Here is a 20,332-nt window from a genome sequence, read left to right on the forward strand (position 1 = left end):
CATAAAGCAGAAATGTCGGTGTTGAATCATAGGCAGAGCAGACAGTCACACCGAGCCACAGACTCTGAACAACCACACTGGCTTTCCTGCTCAAGTCTCCCTCTTATCTAATGTCTATACATGAACTGACGTAGATAACATGATGTTGTCCTGCACCTCAGCTTGTTTAACGAGCCACCAAACTAACATTCAATGGGGAAGAGTGCACTGCTAAAATCAGTTTGCAGACTAGATAACCAACGAGCTGCTGCAAAACTTCCCATTCCTGCACAAGCAGCTAAAACACCTATCCAAGGCAGACCCAAAGTAAACTGAACGCTGTTCTTGAACAATTTGGAGTACAGCATGGGTTTGATCTCTTTTAACGTGTAACACTGAAGTCCTCAGCAGGCTGAGTGCTGCTGGCATTGAGAAATGGAAGTGCAAACACATTGATGTACAAGGGATTTCTTTCTGCCTGTATATGCATATCTTTTTGCAGATAGATGCCAGCAAATGACTATTTCTGGGCCTAATTAGCCGGATACACAACAGGTCCACAGCAAGAAACCTTACTCTAGTTCAGGCATGTCAAACTCATTCCATAAAGGGCCGTGTGGCTGCAGGTTTTCGTTCCAACCAAGGAGGAGCACACCTGGCTGGAATCAATTAATCAGCTGATCTCAGTCTTCAGCTGATAACTAAGTGATCCCATGATGTTGATTGGTTGGCCTGATGTGCTCCTCCTTGGTTGGGACAAAAACCTGCAGCCACACGGCCCTTTATGGAATGAGTTTGACATGCCTGCTCTAGTTAGTAAAAACTGAAGAATACCACAGAAAATGAATATTTTACATACATTTTTCTCCATTTCCTATATTTGTCTGAATAAATATCTATATTTAAAGTGAGGCAATCTATATTTAGCCCATCTTTATTCATATTTTGGGTATCGCAACTGATATTTAGGCTACATATGTCTGAGGCCATTTACTGTATTTATCATTTCAAACCCTTTGTAAGAAATGCTAACACTTAATTTTATACTTGTGGTACCATTAAAAGAGCTTAGTGTGCACAAAAATGCTCTAGTTATTGCACAGCAGATTGCATATGCAACACAAGCCACAGAATTAAGCACAAAATTGAAACGCTGCAGTGTGTCTGGGTGTGGGCTTGATATTCAGTGCGAAGTGGTCACTTTCTGTTCCTGAATCCCGTGACCACATCTCCAGCACAGATACTGTATATGCATCTTTGGAAACCCACAAACTCAAAAAAGACAGGTACTGAATTAGTCACAGCTTTCGTTTCCATTACCTTCCTGTGACCTGATCACATCATGGCGGCCTGCAGGACCAGCAACCTCCAGCCTCTACAGACCGTCTCTCTGGATGAGCAGTGGAAAAACATGCAACTATCCCAGCTTGACATATGAACCAGTATCCGAGGGCAACGTTTGTTTCTGACTATGAAAACTTCTCACTTTAACTTTTCATTCCTATTGCAAGTGTTCTGTCATCACAGAGCTCATAGCATCCAGTGCTACCTGATGTGTTTTATGCTCCACCATAAATTCATGGACTTTTTTTTACAAAGCTGTGTTTGTTCTCGGGATTTATTCTCAATTTAATCATTGTTTTAACATCATGTGTCCTTTATTTTGATTGAAACAGAAAAAAGTTAAAGTTATATAGATGTAGATGCATATATATATAGTCATACACTCTGTGTGTGTGTGTGTGTGTGTGAAGCTGATTTTGATGATATATATTTAATTTGCTACTAACTACATTTAAGAAATATAGGACTTTGTATTGAGAAGTTTAGGGGCATGAAAAGTGAATGAAAAGAACTGAACATATTTTGTGCACAGTTTAGCTGATGTGCCTGACAACCAACAATACAAACTGCAAAGAAATGATGAGCTCAAAGCTACAGTGGACACAACAACCTCCCTCTGTTTCAGTTCGATCAGCTGTATGTGTGTCTTGAGGATTTTCGCATTCTGAGGAGGCCTGCACTGAAGTTTGCATCTCTGTTTCTGAATGTGATGGGAATTACTGTTGTTTGAAAGGAGCCAAATCTTTTGGCTCTGTTTCTTTCTGAACATTTTTCTTCTTCGCTTGTTTGTTTGTTTGTTTGTTTTTTGGATCCGGATCAGATTCAAACTTTTGACATCCCACCAAAATAATTTGAATTCACATGTGTGGACTAGATTTAGCAGATTTATAGTATTGCCAGACCAAATGTCAGTGATCTGCATTGTTAACATTCCAGAAGGCAACATTCACGCAACACTTAATATTAGCAAACTTACATTATTTGTATTTAGGGACACGGGGCAACGTCCCGAGTCACTGGCTCCTACAGCTATGAAATAGCTGCAATTATATATCAAAACGTGCGTATTGTTCGGGATCGGTGTGCTATTACTTTTCTCAAATTTATCGCAGTTTTTTCCCATAAGAAATGAATGGGACGGGCGAAAAAAACAAGATTGAAATTGGAGTTTTTCAAACATCTGTAGCTCAGGCATACATTCACCGAGAGACTTCATTTCAACTTTAAAATGTAGACCCAAGTCTGGTCTATTGGTGTGTTCATCCACATTTTGATTGGTCCTATAGTTTTTGATCAGTCACTGTTCAATGACAGTGATCGTTTGGAGGGAAATTTTGAGATTATAATGGGTGTGTATTGCGCGGAATGTTCGCGCTAGAGTGCGTGCTAGAGTGGCACAGAGTCTAAAAACGATCCTAAAATCTTCTCTTTTTCTCGTCGCTACGGCCACAAATTACACTCTACACGCATAATTTTGGGATCAGTTTGTAGACAAACTTGTCCTCTTTCATGCGATGTCCTCGAAAAAGCTGAGAGACTTACTGAATTTAAATAGTGAGGCTTTTTGTGCAGCCAGCTCCCTCCTGCTCTCCCATTAAGTCCCATGTTAAAATTCAGAGCTGTTTTGTGAGCAAAGCAGAAATGCCTCTTGTCTTTAGATCGCCATAAAACAAAAAGTTGTTGTCTCAGGAATAAAACGAGGAGATGGTCGGACTCAGGAAGTTCTCGGGAGTCCGATGATCTATAGTACACTCTGATACGAGGTACGGTTCTCTCACCAGAGGATTTAGTTCGGGAGGTTCGCCGAACCCAAATCTCACTGCATACAATACAAACTCCTGTTCTCTGAGTCGCAGAGTCTTTTTAAGTCGACCATTTTGTCATTTTTCTAAAGAATATCTGGACACAAAACACACGTACATCTGGCCCAGACTTGTCCGCATCTCACAGTGTAATCGGTTTTTTGATAGCAGCTACGGTTTTGACACAATCGCAAGTTGTTCGGAAGAAACCGACAGCGAAAAAGCCGCTTTTCAAGGGAAGAGTTTAACAGGTGCAACTGTCATTTACACACACACCGGTCAATAACCCACGCACACACATCTGCAGGACAACAAGCCTGAGAATGATTATCTTAACGAGCTCAGTCAAAACAAGGGCATTGTTTGAAAACAATCTCTGTCCAACAAACAGTTAAACTCAGCTTCAGAAAGCACTTTGCCAAAGAGTTTCAGACAGTAGTCACACAAATGCACACACAAAAAGGGCTAACCAACAGCTAAAAAGTGATTAAAAACAAGCACGTCAAAACTGAACAGGAACAGGTAAACAGTGGGAGAGGTGCAGAGGTAATTATCAGCAGGTGGGGCAGAAGTTACACACGCACACACGCACACACACACACACACATTCAGACACACATATACCAGACACATCTCCATGTAGGAGCTGGTTGGGCTGCTTGTGTAGTTCAAGCAGACACACACATACAAACAGACGAAGACACACACATACGCAGTCACACACAACGACAGATACATAAACACACACACACACAGACAAAAGCATAATGAAAAATCCCATCCCCCCGCCCCCTTGTTAACGCCGTTAGCTCTATTAGCTCTGTTAGCACAGTTAGCTCTGTTAGCGTTAGCGCCGTTAGCTCTATTCGCACCGTTAGCTGTTAGCTCTGTTAGTGTTAGCTCTGTTAGCTCCGTTAGCATTAGCTCCATTCATGTTTATTGATTCAGTTCATTAATTCATGTTAACAGAGACATGAAGCAGAGGAGAGAAGCAGACACAGACAGCTGAGGTGATCAACAGAGACAGACAAGGAGAAAGCCACAGAAACACAGCTGGGAGCAATTCATTAATCAGGGACTGACTACCTCTGATATCTGCCGTTTTCTCAAATTGCAGCCTTTTTCAATTGTCCGCTGCTTCGCCATAGTTTCTCCTAGAGACTTCATTCAAACTTTAAAACGTAGATAATTTTGTCGGCTCAAACGCACCCCGTGTCCCTTTCAAAATTTCCCAGAGGGAATTTTCTAGTTTCAATTGTTGTGTTAATAAGGACTAGCAACCACTTTATGGAAGTTAATGGGGATCCAATAAAGAATAAACTATAATGACCTTTTGTGCAAAACAGATTTAAGTGCAAAACAGATAAACAATGGGATAAACATGGGATTTTTTTAAGAATGAATAGTAAAATTTCTTAAAAATAATAAATCAAATTAATAATACTTTGTGCAAAAGGCCCCCACTTCTGACCACCAGCCCCTCTGCCTGCTTTAACCTGACGGTGTGATCTCTTTTTGCTATCGGTCACACGCACACATTAACGTTCAGCGCATGGAGTGTGTGGATGGCAAGCAGTGTGGCAAAAACTTCATCCTATGATTCTGTCTTGTATTAACTTTCACAGAAGAGACTGGGTTTGTTTCCCATGTGAAACCAAAACCTCAACCTATTTTAACTTTGGTACGTAAATTATCTTACTTAACATACACAGACATATGTAACAGACTAAGCCCTGGACCAGACATAATTTAACTAACATATTTATTTGAACCCAAACCACAATTTTTTCCTAAATCTGACCAAGTAGTTTGATTAACCAAACTGCAACCTGAAATGTTTCTCAGCAAGCTTTATTTTCAAAGTCTAACACACAATATTAACTTGACTGCAGAATGAGAACGTGTACTTATAGGTTATATTTGTCACCTTCTGAGCTAGATTTGTCTTGTCAGTCTTGTTCTTCTCAAATTCTAAATGAATACAACCATCACCATATTCACTAATCTATGGAAGCTTGGGAGTTTCACATTTCATTTTTTATGTTGGATCTAGGTCACCTCTAGATGGGGAGAACATCTAGAGGTGACCTAAAACGGATGTTTCAGTTTTACTTCAGTTTTACATCTGTCAGTATGTATGACATGTTTCCCTTCATCATGTCAGAAAGTCCTAGTGTTGCTGCAATCCCAACCACAAGGAGGAAGTGATCACATTCTGGTGAAAATATGACACATAACACGCACACGCACACACACCAAACACACATGCACATACAGTCATAAGCAGAGATCAGTGGGTGTGTTCACAAGTCAGAAGCCGCTGCTGCAGTCATATTCAAGCTGTGTTCAGGGACTGGTTCATTGAGCCCTGCTCTCTGATCCACCATGAAGCTGCATGTGATCATTCCTCTGTGTGCTCTGCTCACTCTCACCCAACAGGTAAGAAAACACTGACAATATAGTCATTATTATTCTTTTCAAATGCAGATATACTGACATGACATGCCATGTTCGATTTTCTTGATTTCAGACACCTTCACGTGATGTGAATTGTAGGTGTGAGCTGACTCATTCAGAGAAGGCATTCCCTCATGACAAACTCAGCACAGCGGAGGACAGTGCATCAAAATGCAACAGTAACGTCACTCCACAGAAGGTAACTTGTTGGGAGATTTTCTAAACCAGACTGCAAAGAACACAACCTCCCTCAGCAGCTGTAGTACTAGTAATACTAATAAAGATAAAGCCAGACTCCTGTACGGGTGCTTTCATGCTGAGTGATGTGTGAGCACAGTGTCTACCTGCTCGCTCTGCAGACTCTGGAGCTGGAGAGTCTGCTGCTGGGTTTAGAGCGACGTGTGCCCCAGCTGCAGGAAGATGTGTCCGTGCTGGAGAGAGAGGATGACGGACAGCTCTACTCAGTTCTCAGCCTGCTGGTGGTGGAGAATGAACTGCTGGAGATCAAGCAGCTCATCAACAGGCTCAACAGGACCATGCTGGCACACCAGTGGCTAACTACTAATACCACTAATGAGGTAAATTCAGTGACAAGCACCAGCTGCTCAACATTAGCATCTTTGAGGAAGGCAGCGTTTGTGTGCAAGTCTGATCAAAATCTGGACTGATTTTTCTAATTTATAGCCTAAATTAAACATGCAAATATCTAGTATAATATTAACTATGAAAACACATAGCACAAAAGGTTTACAACAACGGCTACTCGCGTGATGAAGTGCCTGCTCAAAGCTGAATGTAATGATTTGTGATGCTTAACACAGACTGTAGCTAAGCATTGGTTAACAGGAATTAGTGATGAAATACCTAATTACAAAGGTGTCCAAATAATTATTTCTAGATTAAATAATTATGAAATAATTGCTAATACTTTTAATGTATGTTTTTATGAATGATAAAACTCACAGTCGATGCTTCTGCAGGGCTGAAATCATCAATCAATCAATCTGTCTGGAGCAACAAAATACAACTCTTTTCACATATGAAGCTGGACTCTCTGACACCTGTAAACAGACTTTGATGTGCAAAAGATGCAGTTCCCTTTAAAGTAGCTATAATCTGTATGTGTATGTGTAATGTGTAATGTGATAAACGTGATGCTCAAAGTGACAAACCTGCAAAAAATGATAACCCAACTCTGCAGCTCCCCTCAGCTCTATGTTGATTTATTTGTGTCTTTCACCTCTGTTTGGTTTTCGGCCCACAGCTTTAATGTTTTGGGTTAGCATAACGACACTAATGAACCCATTGTAAGCTACCTATACACATTCTCCATATCAGCTTTAAATTGTGATGACTTGTCAGGGTTGCCTTTGAAGCTTGTTGCGCTGCCCCCAAGTGTGCAAAAAAACCCAAAACAATTAAAGCAGGTATAAAAGGGCGTTTCTGGGAGTGACAGCGGTAGGCGTCAATGCTTGTTGCATCAGAAAGATTCTGTAATCTCACCACAGCTTACATATACTGTAGTAACTAATGTTTTCTACATGAAACCATTTACACCCTAGCTCCACGTGGCTGCTTACATTGTCATCTGCCTCAGACAAAATGTTTTTCAAATTTCAAAGTTGTGTCTGACTGTCTTTATATGCAACAGTCTATTTTATTTTTTAAAAATCTAATTCCATATGGGAGCTGTATTATCAAGGTAACCAATCTAGTGGTGAGGTCTGAACTGATCGGTAAATGTCTGAATAACATTCTTCATCAGATTTATCTCACATCTCACTAAATATTGGGATGTCTGTTCTGCTGCTGTTTGTCAGCTGGATGACCTGAGAGCAGAGATGCAGGAGCTGGAGACGTACGACACCATGCAGGTGGTGAAGAGACAACAAGACAACCAGCGTCTGAAGAGAGACCTGGACAAGTGCATGCATGGACTTCAACCCACCACCCAACCCACTCAGCCCCCACATGGTATGTCCCAATACCACACTACACACGAGACTGTGCGGAAATGTTCTTCACTTCTCTTTGGCTCTCATTGGAAGCCACAAGACAGATGATTTGGGTTATGTAGCAGTAGCTTTTTTGTTGTGGTTCACTTAATTTTGCAAATTCAAATCAGCCAACATTAACTGACTGACTGCACAGTGTCTGCACCAGCAAGTGACACTTTGAACGAGGTCACTCGCAGCTGTGGAGGTTATGAAGTGTGGGAAACTCTCAGCACCAATCACCACAATTAGGAAGTAATTATCAACCAGTGGACATGTCGCACAACCAGCTGTACGTATTTAGTTTCTCTACATTTGCACAGATTCGTTCTCTCACCCTGATTTTATATTTCCCTCAAGGTTACTGTCCCCACGGCCAGTTTCGGAACGTTACCGGGCCGAGGGTCTACACGGCAGGAGAGTACCCTGGGTCCTACGCGTATGGAGCCTGGGGTCGGGATCCTAAACCAGAGGCGGGGAAGGAGAACTTTTATTGGATGGTCGTACTGACCTCCGGCAACAAATTCTCCAACTACGTCCGTTTCTACTCCAGCCTGAGCGCTCTCATTGTAGGTGTGAGCACACCAGGTAAACAACTCTCATGTTCTAGTTTTAAGTGTTATTGTTAGAAATGCACAGGGTGCATCATTTTGCAATCCATACCTCTGATGAACAATGCCACGGAATGGTAAATAGTGCATTTGTTGGGGACTATTTACACTACACTGTGTGTGCTCATGATGATGAAGGAATGTGTTGCTCGTGAAACAAGGTGGTGTTTTTTACAGAGCCCCTGAAGTGTCATGAAGAAAAACTAAAACTATCGTGCGCACGAGATACTAAAACGTGTGCACGTTTAAGCTAAATCGTGCGCACAAGATACTAAAACGTGCACTCGATTTAATGCACTCGATCATTTATACAGACAGGCAGCAACAACAATAGACAGCCGGGCTCCTTTCACAACTGAATCTGATTTTAATATTTACCCGTATTTTCCGCACTATAAGGCGCACCTTCAATGAATGGCCTATTTTAAAACTTTTTTCATATATAGGGCGCACCGCATTCTAAGGCGCATAGAAAGAAACTACCGTACTGTGGTGTCTGGGGTTGCATTATGCATCCACTAGATCAGGGGTCGGCAGCCCGCGGCTTCGGAACCGCATGCGGCTCTTTCATTCCTCTGATAATAAATTATAATTAAGTAATTAATGAGCATTTATTTAAAATGTATTTTATTTTAGTTTGTTCGTTTTGAAACAAACACTGCGAGCGTTCACAGATGACAGCTTATCCTGCCTAAAGATGCAGGTGACGGCGCACAGCGCTGATGTGCAGACCCTGTGCGCTGAGGTTCAGGAGCAGAAATCACATTAACCACGTTTGACTAATATTCTAATTGCCTATTATTTAGCATATATTCTTATTTTTGCTTGATTTAATATCTCGTGCGCACAATATAGTTTTTTTTTTCTTCATGACACTTTAGGGCCTCCGTAGTTTTTAATAGTTTTAGGAAAAGAATTGAGCTCAATACTTGATCAGATCAATTAAAAATTGGTTTCGGTCTTTTCATGGGATATGCTGGCAATAGGAACTTTCTAACTTCCTAGTCCTGATGGTGGCGCTACAGCAGCCATTTAGATTTGAAAACATTGAAAATTCAGAACAAGTCAGTCGTACACACTATGACTTTGCAACTTTCACCAAAATGTGGGCCCAGAGTGCAGAAATGTTCGGATGCTTTGAGCCGGCAGGAGTTATTCTTTAAGTTCTTCACTCTGTTTTTTTCTTGCTACACTGCATCTTCAGACTGTTCTCCGCAAGCAATCCACATTTTTGAACTTTCAAAAATTGAACTCGCAGTCCATCAGAACATCTTACTGTAAACAACTTCTGCAAATTCTTGCCAAACAAATCTGCAGTGTTCTTGAAAAGAGTCAGAACTTTTGATCATATTTTGATTTCTATCAACATGTGAACTGTTGCAGTCAATGAGAAATTACACATTTTTTAACATCACTTTGACACTTAAGCAGCAATCAATCTGTAAAAATAAATTACAATGCAATAAATTGTTGTTCAGATGCACAAATTCTTAGAAATTTGTCTTGCTAAATGAATTTCTGACACTAGTTTGAAATCTGCTGTTACGTGCACCCCTGGTCCAGGTGTTACATGCAACACGTGGACCTGGTGGTTGAGGCAGATGGCACCCACCCAGAGCCTGGTTCTGCTCGAGACTTATGGGGGAATTGTTGGGTCTCAGTACATAAAGAGTTTGAACCTGCTTTATATGGAAAGTGTCATGAGACAACTTTGTTTGTGATTTGGTGCTATATAAATAAAACTAAATTAACTGAACTGCTGAGGTCATAGTGTGAAGCTGTCGATTGCTTTTCACTTGGCTGGCAACTTAACAAGATCATGACCTTCCTTTAGTGTCTGAGGCAAGCCCTGGGTGATGCAGAATAAACACATTAATGCCTCCTCAGGCATTGTACTGTGCGTGAAGCAGAGACATGTGACTTAAATGTTTAATGCTATTTCTGGTGTGGAACGCTCTTTTTCATCCGCAAAATGCCCGGTCACCACTGCAGAGGAGCTATAACCTTCTTCATCCTCGTCTTCCAGGTAACATCCAGATCCACTCCTCTAACCCAACCACCAACACCATCCAGGGTCCAAACGTGGTGCTGTATGGAGGGGCCTTGTACTACAACTGTTACAACCAAGATGCTGTTTGTCGATTCAACCTCACCACCAAAGCTGTTACCACCTTACGGCTGGCCAAAGGCACCAGGTTCACTGCTTCATTATTTTTTGACCGGGTGTTGTCGATACCAGAATTAATAGTTCCAATTCAAATGTTGAATTCTATAGTTTTCGAAACAACAAAGCAACTATAAAAAAACGAATGACCAACCTGTGTAAAAGATTCCATGCGTGTAGAGTTATGAATGAAAGCATGATGTAATGACTGAAAGAAAACTAAGATACAGGTATAGTTTTCTCCAAATTTACGCTTTAAAAACAAAACATCTGTTTTATGTTATTTTTTCAGGTTTAACTCAAAGGGTAACTTCTGCCACCTCGATGACTGCTACTTGTTCACAGACCTGGACCTGGCCACAGATGAGTCAGGCGTCTGGGTGATCTATACCACCACCCAGGACTTTGGCTACATGGTGCTATCCAAGGTGGAGGAACCGCTGGCGCTCGGTCAAACCTGGCGCACCTCGGTCTACAAGCAGGGGGTGACCAACACCTTTATGGCGTGCGGCGTGCTCTACGCGACCCGGTATGTCAACAAAGACACTGAAGAGATCTTCTATTCGTTCGACACCACCACAGGAGTAGAAAGGTTCAACCTCGGCATCTTCATCAACAAGATGTCTCCCAACATTTATTCTCTGAACTACAGCCCTGTGGACCAGATGCTGCACGCCTACTGTAACTCCTACATGGTTTCCTACAAGGTTTTGTTTTTGTGAAAGGATAATGCTGACAACATTTTCTATAAAACCCTGTGAAATTACTTGTGCTATACATGGGCATGGCATGGTTAACATGGTTAAATCAGCATAATGTAATGTAATTTGCAGTCTACTCATTCCATTAGCACAAAAACACAGTCATGTCATACTCTACTGCTTTTAGTTTATCTTCTTCTTTCTCAAGCTTCTTCTTAGCTTCTTAAGCTACTATAAGTGAAACCCTACACCTCCTGGAGATGAACCCTACACCTCCTGGAGATGTTTCAATTCAAAGCCTTCAGGTGAAGGGGTGAGTTATTTCCTCTGAGCTGCTTGATTTATTTTCGACATCTTTAAACATCTGTGTAAGAAACACGGAGTTTCATTCACATTATCTTAACCCTTTCACGCTTAGGGTCACAACTGGACAGCTATTCAAAAGCTGTTTTCTTGTATATGTATGGGTTTTAATGGTATAGCTGCACATCAACCACCACAGTGCAAGTTTGTTTGTAATCCTCTACACTGCCACCCAATGGTCAGCCCTTGTAAGTGCAATACAATGTCTCAAAACAAAGATGGCCGACATAAGGCCAGGAATGCTCAGCCCCTCAGGAATAGGAGACCCTTGCAAGTAAATAAAATTTGGGAGCATCAAGTAACAACGAAGGCGTAATACAATTGTTAAAATTTCCATTGGTGTGTTAACTACACATTTCTTCAGTTGAAAACTTTTTTCATGCATAAAGACAAATAAAAACACTTAGAAAAAAAAACTTGACTGAGGCTGTAATAGTTCATGCATGAAAAGGTTAACATTGAACTGAAAAGCAAAGTTGAGCGATTTGAATTATTTAGTGTTGGACTGCTTTAGTATGTAACTTCAACAATACCAAAAGGAACACCATGAAAGCTGTTTTGCAGCTTTTACTTTCATAAAGTTCAGCAATTCATTTGTAAATGAAGGCAGACCGTTCCACATCTTGAGCTTTTGTAAAATAAACACTCTTTTTGAAAATCATTCCTGGGCATGTGTTGTTTTTTTGTTTTTTCATGTTGAGAAAAAGAGGCAAAATAGCTTGGCTGCAAGACTCAGGGATCCTGTTGGTTTAATGTGGATGGACAGTCACATATCTGTATTCAAATTTCAACCTTATTTTTACTTGGAATCTGGAGGTGGGGCAAAAATATTGCTGTACTTCAGCCTCTCAACACTCACAGACCACCAGGCTGAATTTTGGGGAAGTGACAGAGAGAAAATGATATGCAAGATACCAAGAATATTTTGATTTCATGGAATGGTGTAGCCATAAAAACATGGAGTATTAGACAGCAAGTGCGGTCACTTCACGTTTGTTGCTCTTCCACATACAGAACTGAGGAGTTTGTTTAAATCCTGTCTACTTATCTGACTGCCAGTGATTTCACCCCTTTGGACCTATTCTGAGTAATTACTTTTACCATGACTGATAGAACTGATGGTTCATGCTACAAAACATAACCAAAGTTGTAATAAACTGTGGTTTTCCTTTGATGAAGGAGGGCAAACAGTTACCTTATAGGCTAGGCTAGCCACCATGGACACAAAGAGACGAAACCCATACTGACAGAAAACAAGCAACAGGGAAAACTGATAAAAAGAGAGGAAATGTTTCAAAGGAAACCAAATGGATGCGCTTAGCCAATTTTGTTCATTAGTAAATGGAAGGCATAGACATTCTTCAAAAACACTATCACATAATACAGATAGATGAATTGCCAAAAAATATTTATGTGGAAAAATCAAGAGTAATGTTCAAAAGAGATTTATTCAGGTGCAGCACACTTTATGGAAATGAATCATCCACCTCTTCCCTGAAATCCAACAGAAGTTTTACATAGATGTTAAATGAGGAATTCGACTTGAAACCATTTCTATAGAGTCTGCTGGATTATATTTGTTCCCCCTTAACAAGATATCTTGAGAAGAGTAAGTAGTGTAGTTGAATGGATGTGGTAGCTTCAAACGTATACGGATCAGTGTATGCAATTTTTTGGAAAAGTAATTTGAATAATTAGGTTGACAGAATATACAATTTATTTACTTGAAAAGAATTATATCCAACCAAGAACAGGAACAAGTCTGACTTACTGCCAGCAATGCGAACCAAGCTCCTTCTCCGGTCATACAGAAGCACCTCCCACAGATTGCCACGAGGGACACGGTAGAATGCCTTCTCCAAGTCCACAAAGCACATGTGGACTGGTTGGGCAAACTCCCACGAACCCTCCAGCACCCTGTGGAGGGTGTAGAGCTGGTCCAGTGTTCCACGACCAGGACGAAAACCGCATTGTTTCTCCTGAATCCGAGGTTCGACTATCGGCCAAATTCTCCTCTCCAGTACCCTGGAATAGACTTTTCCAGGGAGGCTGAGGAGTGTGATACCCCTGTAGTTGGAGCACACCCTCCGGTCCCCCTTTTTGAATAGAGGGACCACCACCACCCCGGTCTGCTAGTCCAGGGGCACTGTCCCCAACTGCCACGCGATGTTGCAGAGGCATGTCAACCAAGACAGCCCGGGACTTGAGATACTCAGGGCGGATCTCATCCACCCCCGGTGCCTTGCCACCGAGGAACTACCTCGCTGACCTCAGCCTGAGTGATGGATGAGCCAACCTCTGGGTCCCCAGCCCCTGCTTCCTCTACGGAAGGCGTGGCAATGGGATTGAGGAGATCCTCAAAGTATTCTTTCCACCGCCCGACAATATCCCCCGTCGAAGTCAACAGCTCCCCACCTCCATTGTAAACAGTGTTGGCACGGTACTGCTTCCCCCTTCTGAGGCGCCGGACGGTTTGCCAGAATATCTTTGTGGCCGACCAATAATCCTCCTCCATAGCCTCCCCGAACTTTTCCCATGTCCGAGTTTTTGCTTCCACAACCACCCGTGCCGCAGCAAGCTTGGCCTGCCGGTACCCGTCAGCTGCCTCAGGAGTCCCACGAACCAACCACGCTCGATAGGACTCCTTCTTCAGCTTGACGGCATCCCTTACTTCTGGTGTCCACCACCACTTCCAGCCGGGGATTGCTGCCACAACAGGCACCAGAGACCTTATGGCCACAGCTCCGAACAGCTGCGTCAACAGTGGAGGTGGAGAACATGGTCCATTCGGACTCAATGTCTCCAACCTCCCTCGGGATTTGGTCAAAGCTCTCCTGGAGGTGCGAGTTGAAAACCCCCCTGACAGAGGGTTCAGCCAGACGTTCCCAACAGACTCTCACTACTCGTTTGGGCCTGCCAAGTCTGTCCAGCTTTCTCCTCCACCAGCGGATCCAACTCACCACCAGGTGGTGATCAGTTGGCAGCTCAGCCCCTCTCTTCACCCGAGTGTCCAAAACATACGGCCGAAGGTCAGATGACACGACCACAAAGTTGATCATTGACCTCCGGCCTAGAGTGTCCTGGTGCCACGTGCACTGATGGACACTCTTATGCTTGAACATGGTGTTCGTTATGGACAAACTATGACTAGCACAGAAGTCCAATAACAGAACACCGCTCGGGTTCAGATCGGGGGAGGCCGTTCCTCCCAATCATGTGCCCACGTGAGCGTTGAAGTCCCCCAGTAGAACAGAGTCCCCAGTCAGAGCACTTTCCAGCACCCCTCCCATAGACTCCAAGAACGGTGGGTACTCTACACTGTTGTTCGGCCCGTAGGCCACAACAATAGGGGGGCACCAGTCCCCATCGTAGGGCAGCAACCCTCTCGTTCACATGGCGGCTAAGGTGGGGAGCTATAAGCAAGCCCACACCAGCCCGCCGCCTCTTACCGCTGCAAACTCCAGAGTAGAAGAGAGTCCAGCCTCTCTCAAGGAGTTGGGTTCCAGAACCCAGACTGTGCGTGGAGGTGAGCCCGACTATCTCTAGCCGGTACCACTCAACCTCCCGCACTAGCTCGGGCTCCTTCCCCCCAGCGAGGTGACATTCCATGTCCCCATTGCCAGATTCCGAGTCCAGGGATTGGGCCGTTGGGGCCCACGACTACTACCCAAATCCCACCACATCGGCCCACGTCGCTCCTTCGGGCTATGCCTGGCCACCAGGCGCTCGCCTGCGACGTAATGGTCCTTGTTGGCTTTTCTTCCATAGGGGCTGTGGATTCGCTCTTAGTCTGACCCATCACCTAGTTTGCCTTGGGAGACCCTACCAGGGGCAATAAGCCCCGGACAACATAGCTCCTAGGATCATTTGAGTGCTTAAACCCCTCCACCACAATAAGGTGGTAGTTCAAGGAGGTGCCTTGACAATGGATGGATGGATGGATGGATAACTGTGAACCACACCCGGATATCGGTGCTCCTTCTGACAGAGATCCTGCAAGAGCTCTGTTACTCTGAGCCCAGCGCTGCCTTACTTTACCTTTGACCTAAATAAATTCCACTGTGAGATGAAGATGTCTTCTGCTTGTTCTTGGGCTTCCAACTAAAGAATCAGGTTAGGGGGGCAGGGCACAATAAGACATAATAAGACACCACATAAATAAATATATCACATATGTATATACTATGCCATATGCACTTCATACAGCTACAAATCTATTAGAGCTGTCAATACTGTGATTCTGTCCACAATAAACTCAGAAGAATAAATATATAGTTAAAGCGATTTAATATCTATTGAACAATTGATTCCAGTCTGAGTCAAACAGTTTAATTAATCATGTAAGTATACAAATAAAAAAAAAAGGTTGGAATGAATAAGTAACAGATAACTTTGATAATTATGAGACATCAGCTTGTCTGTTGGCAGGTTGGGAAGGAGTTTCATAGTTGGCTTGTTTCTGATTGGTGCAATTTGAGATAATGCGAATGCCTCTTCTTTAAAATGTGCAAGAAGCTAAATATCTCAGGTCTTCAACCTGAGTAGCAACTAAGTGCTACTAAGTTTCAATACTCGGCTACTATTACAAACCAGCAACAATAGCTTATAATTGTTGAAGTCTGAGGCACTCGACAGGGTAGTGAATTAAAAAGCCTTTGATATCTCATGGCCGTTGAATCACAATGAGAGCAAAAACATGCCCACAAGCCATTTAGGACATCAGGGCAAAATGGTCGACTTAGGGCTCTTTTAAAATAGCCCAAAGGCGACCATTTAAAATAGTCCAATGATGATCATTTGGCATTTGTTCTGATAAAGGCCAAAGTATTGAACAAAGTTTAAGGCATCAGTTTTAGTACACTTTGTTACAACATACTACAGCGTGTGATAAGTCCAACACGGAGTCCCTGATTGGTAACTTTATGGATCATCATTATATAAGATGTTTGGACATATAATTTGACGTGAGATGGACCTTCTCTAGCTCTGCTTATCTCTTCTGTTTAGCCTTACATGGACACTGAATTGAAACTGCAATTATTAGCCAATCAGAACAGCTTGGGATCAGAAGTGGGCCTGGTAGGCCAGTAGATATCCATCATTGTACATGTAGATCTGCTTGTTGGTGGGGTTGTAGCTCAGACTGGCCACTCCTTTAGCTACCTTCACCAGTGGCAGTGCTAGTGAGTTGTCGTCTTTGCCTGACGCTGTGTCGAAGGCGTAGAACACCTCCTCCCGGTAGTCGTCCACGTAACGAGTGGCATACATCACACCGCACACCATGAAAGCGTTGCTCACCGCCTTCTTGAACAGCCTCGTCTCCCACGTCTGTGAGACATTGAGTATCTCAGCCTCGCTGTCCCAAACCAGCCGGCTCACCACCAGATTACCGTGGTTACCGACAGTGGCATAGAGGGCCCATAGTCCCATCTCATCTGCCTCCACATCCACATCACTATTGACTCGGCAGTCATAGTAGCAGTACGGGAACTTGTTGTTGAAACCCACGCCGGTGCCAGGAAGTGTCACCTGTTTAACAGTGTTGCTTTTCAGGTCGTAGCGGCAGACGTCTGCAGAGCGGTAGCAGTGATAGTACAGCGCTTCACCATATAGAACAGCACTGGGACCCTCAATGGTGTAGGCATGGCTAAAGGATGGAGCGATGGTAAAGTCCCTCTGGTTGACAGAGGCCATGAAGTCTTCGTAGGTTTGGTATACATGCAGGGAGTTGCCCCAGATGTTGCTGTTGAGCAAAGGCTGAACCCAGTAGCTGTTCTTCTCCCCCTCACTGTCCATCTGGGCCTGTTTGCCCCACGAACCAGAGATGTAGCTCTTGCCATGGGGACTGACCTTAGTCGTGACAGGATTGCTAATGTTGGTGATCAGACCCTTGAGGCAGTGTGTGCCCTGGCCTGGAAACAGAGACATGAGAAGGGTCTAAAGATCAGGCGACATAGGACGGTCTAGAATATAACCCTCTGTTGGGGGGTGGGGAAATGTTTCACTGCTTTAGTGCTTATTGATGTTTAATTCCAGCCCTAAGCACTGCCTGCAGGGCTTTAATCAGCCTGCACAAGGCCAAAAAACCCCAACTAAACCCATAGTGTAGGAAGCGCAGTAATAAGTTCGGTGACAAGAGAACAAACTTAAATTTAAATGGAGTTCTCTCTGGTTCTTCGTAGTTATTGCAATGAATGAGTCAGTTCTCTATTACACACACTCACACACACGCGCACACACACATGCACACACACACACACACACACACACACACACACACAGCATACTTACCTCTGAAGTCTTTGGGGATTGATCTGCAGGACTCAGCTGCATTTTTCAGGTAGCGCAGTCTCTCTTTGACGCTCTTCATGTTAATTGTGTCTGACATTTGCATCCTGTCTACATCTGTACGCAATTTATCCACCTAACACACAAACATTTAAAACATTGTATTCACTTTCTTTGTCTGCTGTATGTGCTCATGACACATTATCAGCTATAAGCCACAGACACAGTGTTTAGTGAAGTTTTGATTTCAGTTTCAATCATTTTAGTGACTTCATGTTCTGCTGTACCTCTTTGGAGACCTTCTGTGTTTGGGCATTGTTAAACTGGCTGTGGATGGCACCAACGTCTGTCTCCAACTGGCTGAGCTCCTCACCCAGCTGGCGCAGAGACAAAGCCGTGTACAGGCCCCGGTTATGCAGGTACAGGTGAGGCTCCAGCCGGGCCGTCACGTTTTCAACCGCAGCCTGGATGTGAGGGAGACGCTGGCTGGACAACTTCACCTGCAAGGACATACAGACAGAAAGTCCTGTTTCATGATCACTGAATGTGTTTTCAGGGTTGCAGGATCAAGTTCATATTTTCTGAAATCTTCTCATTTTCACTGGGTACTGTACATTCACCTTCACAAGACGCAAATCATGCCAACAGTAATCATGAGTATCAGCTGTTAAATCTAATCAAAATGTACATCACAATAAATGCAGTATAGTTTGGCTCAGTACCACTGGATCCATATACAGCAATCCATCAAGTCAAAGTTGATGAATTGGACCGAACCCAGACTGAAGTAAGTACCCCACCCACCACTGTAAACTGATGCTGGTTTGCTTTAGTTCCCACCTGTTCTTGCAAGGTTTTCAAAGATCCTCCACAGGTCTGAACCTGCTCCAGCACGGCCTCGTACTTCACAGCAGGGAACAACCACATTTTGGAGTCCACCGGACACACACACGAGCCGTTCCTCTTCTGGCCCGAGACACGCTGAGCCTGGCCATCACCCTGCAGTCGCACATGTGTAAAATAGATGTTGGGACTAACTTGTTAGAAGTAATGGGCGATAACTTTTCAGACTCCTTTTTGAAATCTGACTTTTATTTTTTCTTGAGTGTTTTTTTGGGCCAGTAATCTACTTTGCAACATTTGACATTTACACCTTTGCTACATCTATCACTTATCTACGATGCATTTTGTGGTCCAAAGAGACATGCGCTTGTGCCAGACATTAATGAGCTTGGCAAATGCAAAAATTACCTTTTCAATTCAAATTTTGATTGTTCTACTAATGTAAGTTAAATCCTGAAACTGCTCATTATGCCATTGATGGCTGTGTTGAAAACCAGCGGAAGTACTCTCACTTTCCATCAATGAGCTATTAAAAGCCTATTTAGTCTATGCAGAACAAGCATTAGCTATACACTATAAAAAAAACTCAGAGTCACATGATCACTGGACTGACTCTGGTACATGAACAGAACCTTCTCGTTGTACAGAACATGGCTTTCTTTTGATGGAAATTATTCTCATTTGTTTTCTCTAACTCACACTGGTTGCACATTTGTTTTACAACAGCCCCCGATGGTGAATCCATTAAATAGAATGATGCCGGTTTAACTGACTGTTGCTTTCACTCAGTAGGCTACCAGTCATTGTTTATCAAGGAAACAGGTGGGAGAGAGCAATTATGGTGGATAGAGCAGTCCTGCTGGGCTTCACATGATGCACAGGTCTCTTTGTATATTGACTTATCCTTCTTCGTTCAACGGGCTGGCCCTGTGTTATTGCCACAATAATTCTTTATGTTGTAAAGATTATGTTCATGGATGCTATAGGAGTAATAATATTTTATTAGGTGCCTTTGCTGTTGGAGAAGGCAAATCATATGCAGCACCCTGTCCATGTCCATATCAAGATAACAACAGATACAACAGTAGTGGGCTTGGCAACTGCCAAATAAGATATTTTGAAGTGATCTTATTGATACATTCAAGGAGATTAAAAAAATGTCAAATAATTATTTTAAACAGAAATAGTAAATTTGAGAAAATCAACATGCAATGCAAAGTGCATTTCTTGGAAATAACCATATTGCATAGTGACTATTTTTAACCTGATGCACAGCAGATGTAACATTTGTATTCCAAGACGAGATGTGAGACTTGACTCAGACTCTTGACCAGAGACTTGAAGCTTGACTTGGACCTGCATAAAGTGACTTGTGAAGATTTCTGGTCTGACACACTAATCTACATTAAAGCATCAAGTAACTTGTACTTTGAGTAGATTATTGACCAGATACTTCCATCCTTTTATTTCAATAGGTTTGTCGAAGGGTCATTTTTATTTTTAATAGTCATTTTTATGCCAATACTTTTACTTTTAATTGAGGAAAGATTTTCTGTCCTCCTCCTACCACCAGTATAAAAACACTTAGGATGTATACAGAAGATTTACATGCATAGTAAAAAGACTGCAACACCAACACCAACAACAACAAAAACTCAGTCTAATGCCATCAAATGCTTCAACAAATCTTCTACTGTTATCCTTAGTTTCTAAAAGTTGGATATGAAGTGCAACTCACTGGTGACAGCAGCAGTAGGAGCAGCAGCAGCATGTTTAAAGCTGAATG

At 42.8% G+C, this 20,332-nt stretch overlaps 2 protein-coding genes across 2 annotated transcripts; one reads left to right on the forward strand and one right to left on the reverse strand.

Moving 5' to 3' along the window:
* The first annotated feature begins 5,441 nt into the window (after nt 1-5,441).
* On the forward strand, nt 5,442-12,052 carry LOC121607876 (olfactomedin-4-like). The gene is made up of 7 exons (XM_041938895.1): nt 5,442-5,564; nt 5,656-5,781; nt 5,942-6,160; nt 7,403-7,556; nt 7,937-8,164; nt 10,214-10,382; nt 10,644-12,052. Exons 1-7 carry the CDS (start codon nt 5,511-5,513, stop codon nt 11,071-11,073), a joined length of 1,380 nt encoding a protein of 459 aa, XP_041794829.1. The 5' UTR covers nt 5,442-5,510; the 3' UTR covers nt 11,074-12,052.
* Nucleotides 12,053-15,623: 3,571 nt separating this feature from the next.
* Nucleotides 15,624-20,332, reverse strand: LOC121607878 (olfactomedin-4-like). Its single transcript, XM_041938898.1, has 5 exons — nt 20,285-20,332; nt 18,544-18,702; nt 17,991-18,203; nt 17,707-17,839; nt 15,624-17,327 (listed from the first exon to the last, which is right to left on the reverse strand). Exons 1-5 carry the CDS (start codon nt 20,315-20,317, stop codon nt 16,480-16,482), a joined length of 1,386 nt encoding a protein of 461 aa, XP_041794832.1. The 5' UTR covers nt 20,318-20,332; the 3' UTR covers nt 15,624-16,479.

Source organism: Chelmon rostratus, chromosome 6 (assembly GCF_017976325.1).
Source record: "Chelmon rostratus isolate fCheRos1 chromosome 6, fCheRos1.pri, whole genome shotgun sequence".
Classification (NCBI taxonomy): Eukaryota; Metazoa; Chordata; class Actinopteri; order Chaetodontiformes; family Chaetodontidae; genus Chelmon; species Chelmon rostratus.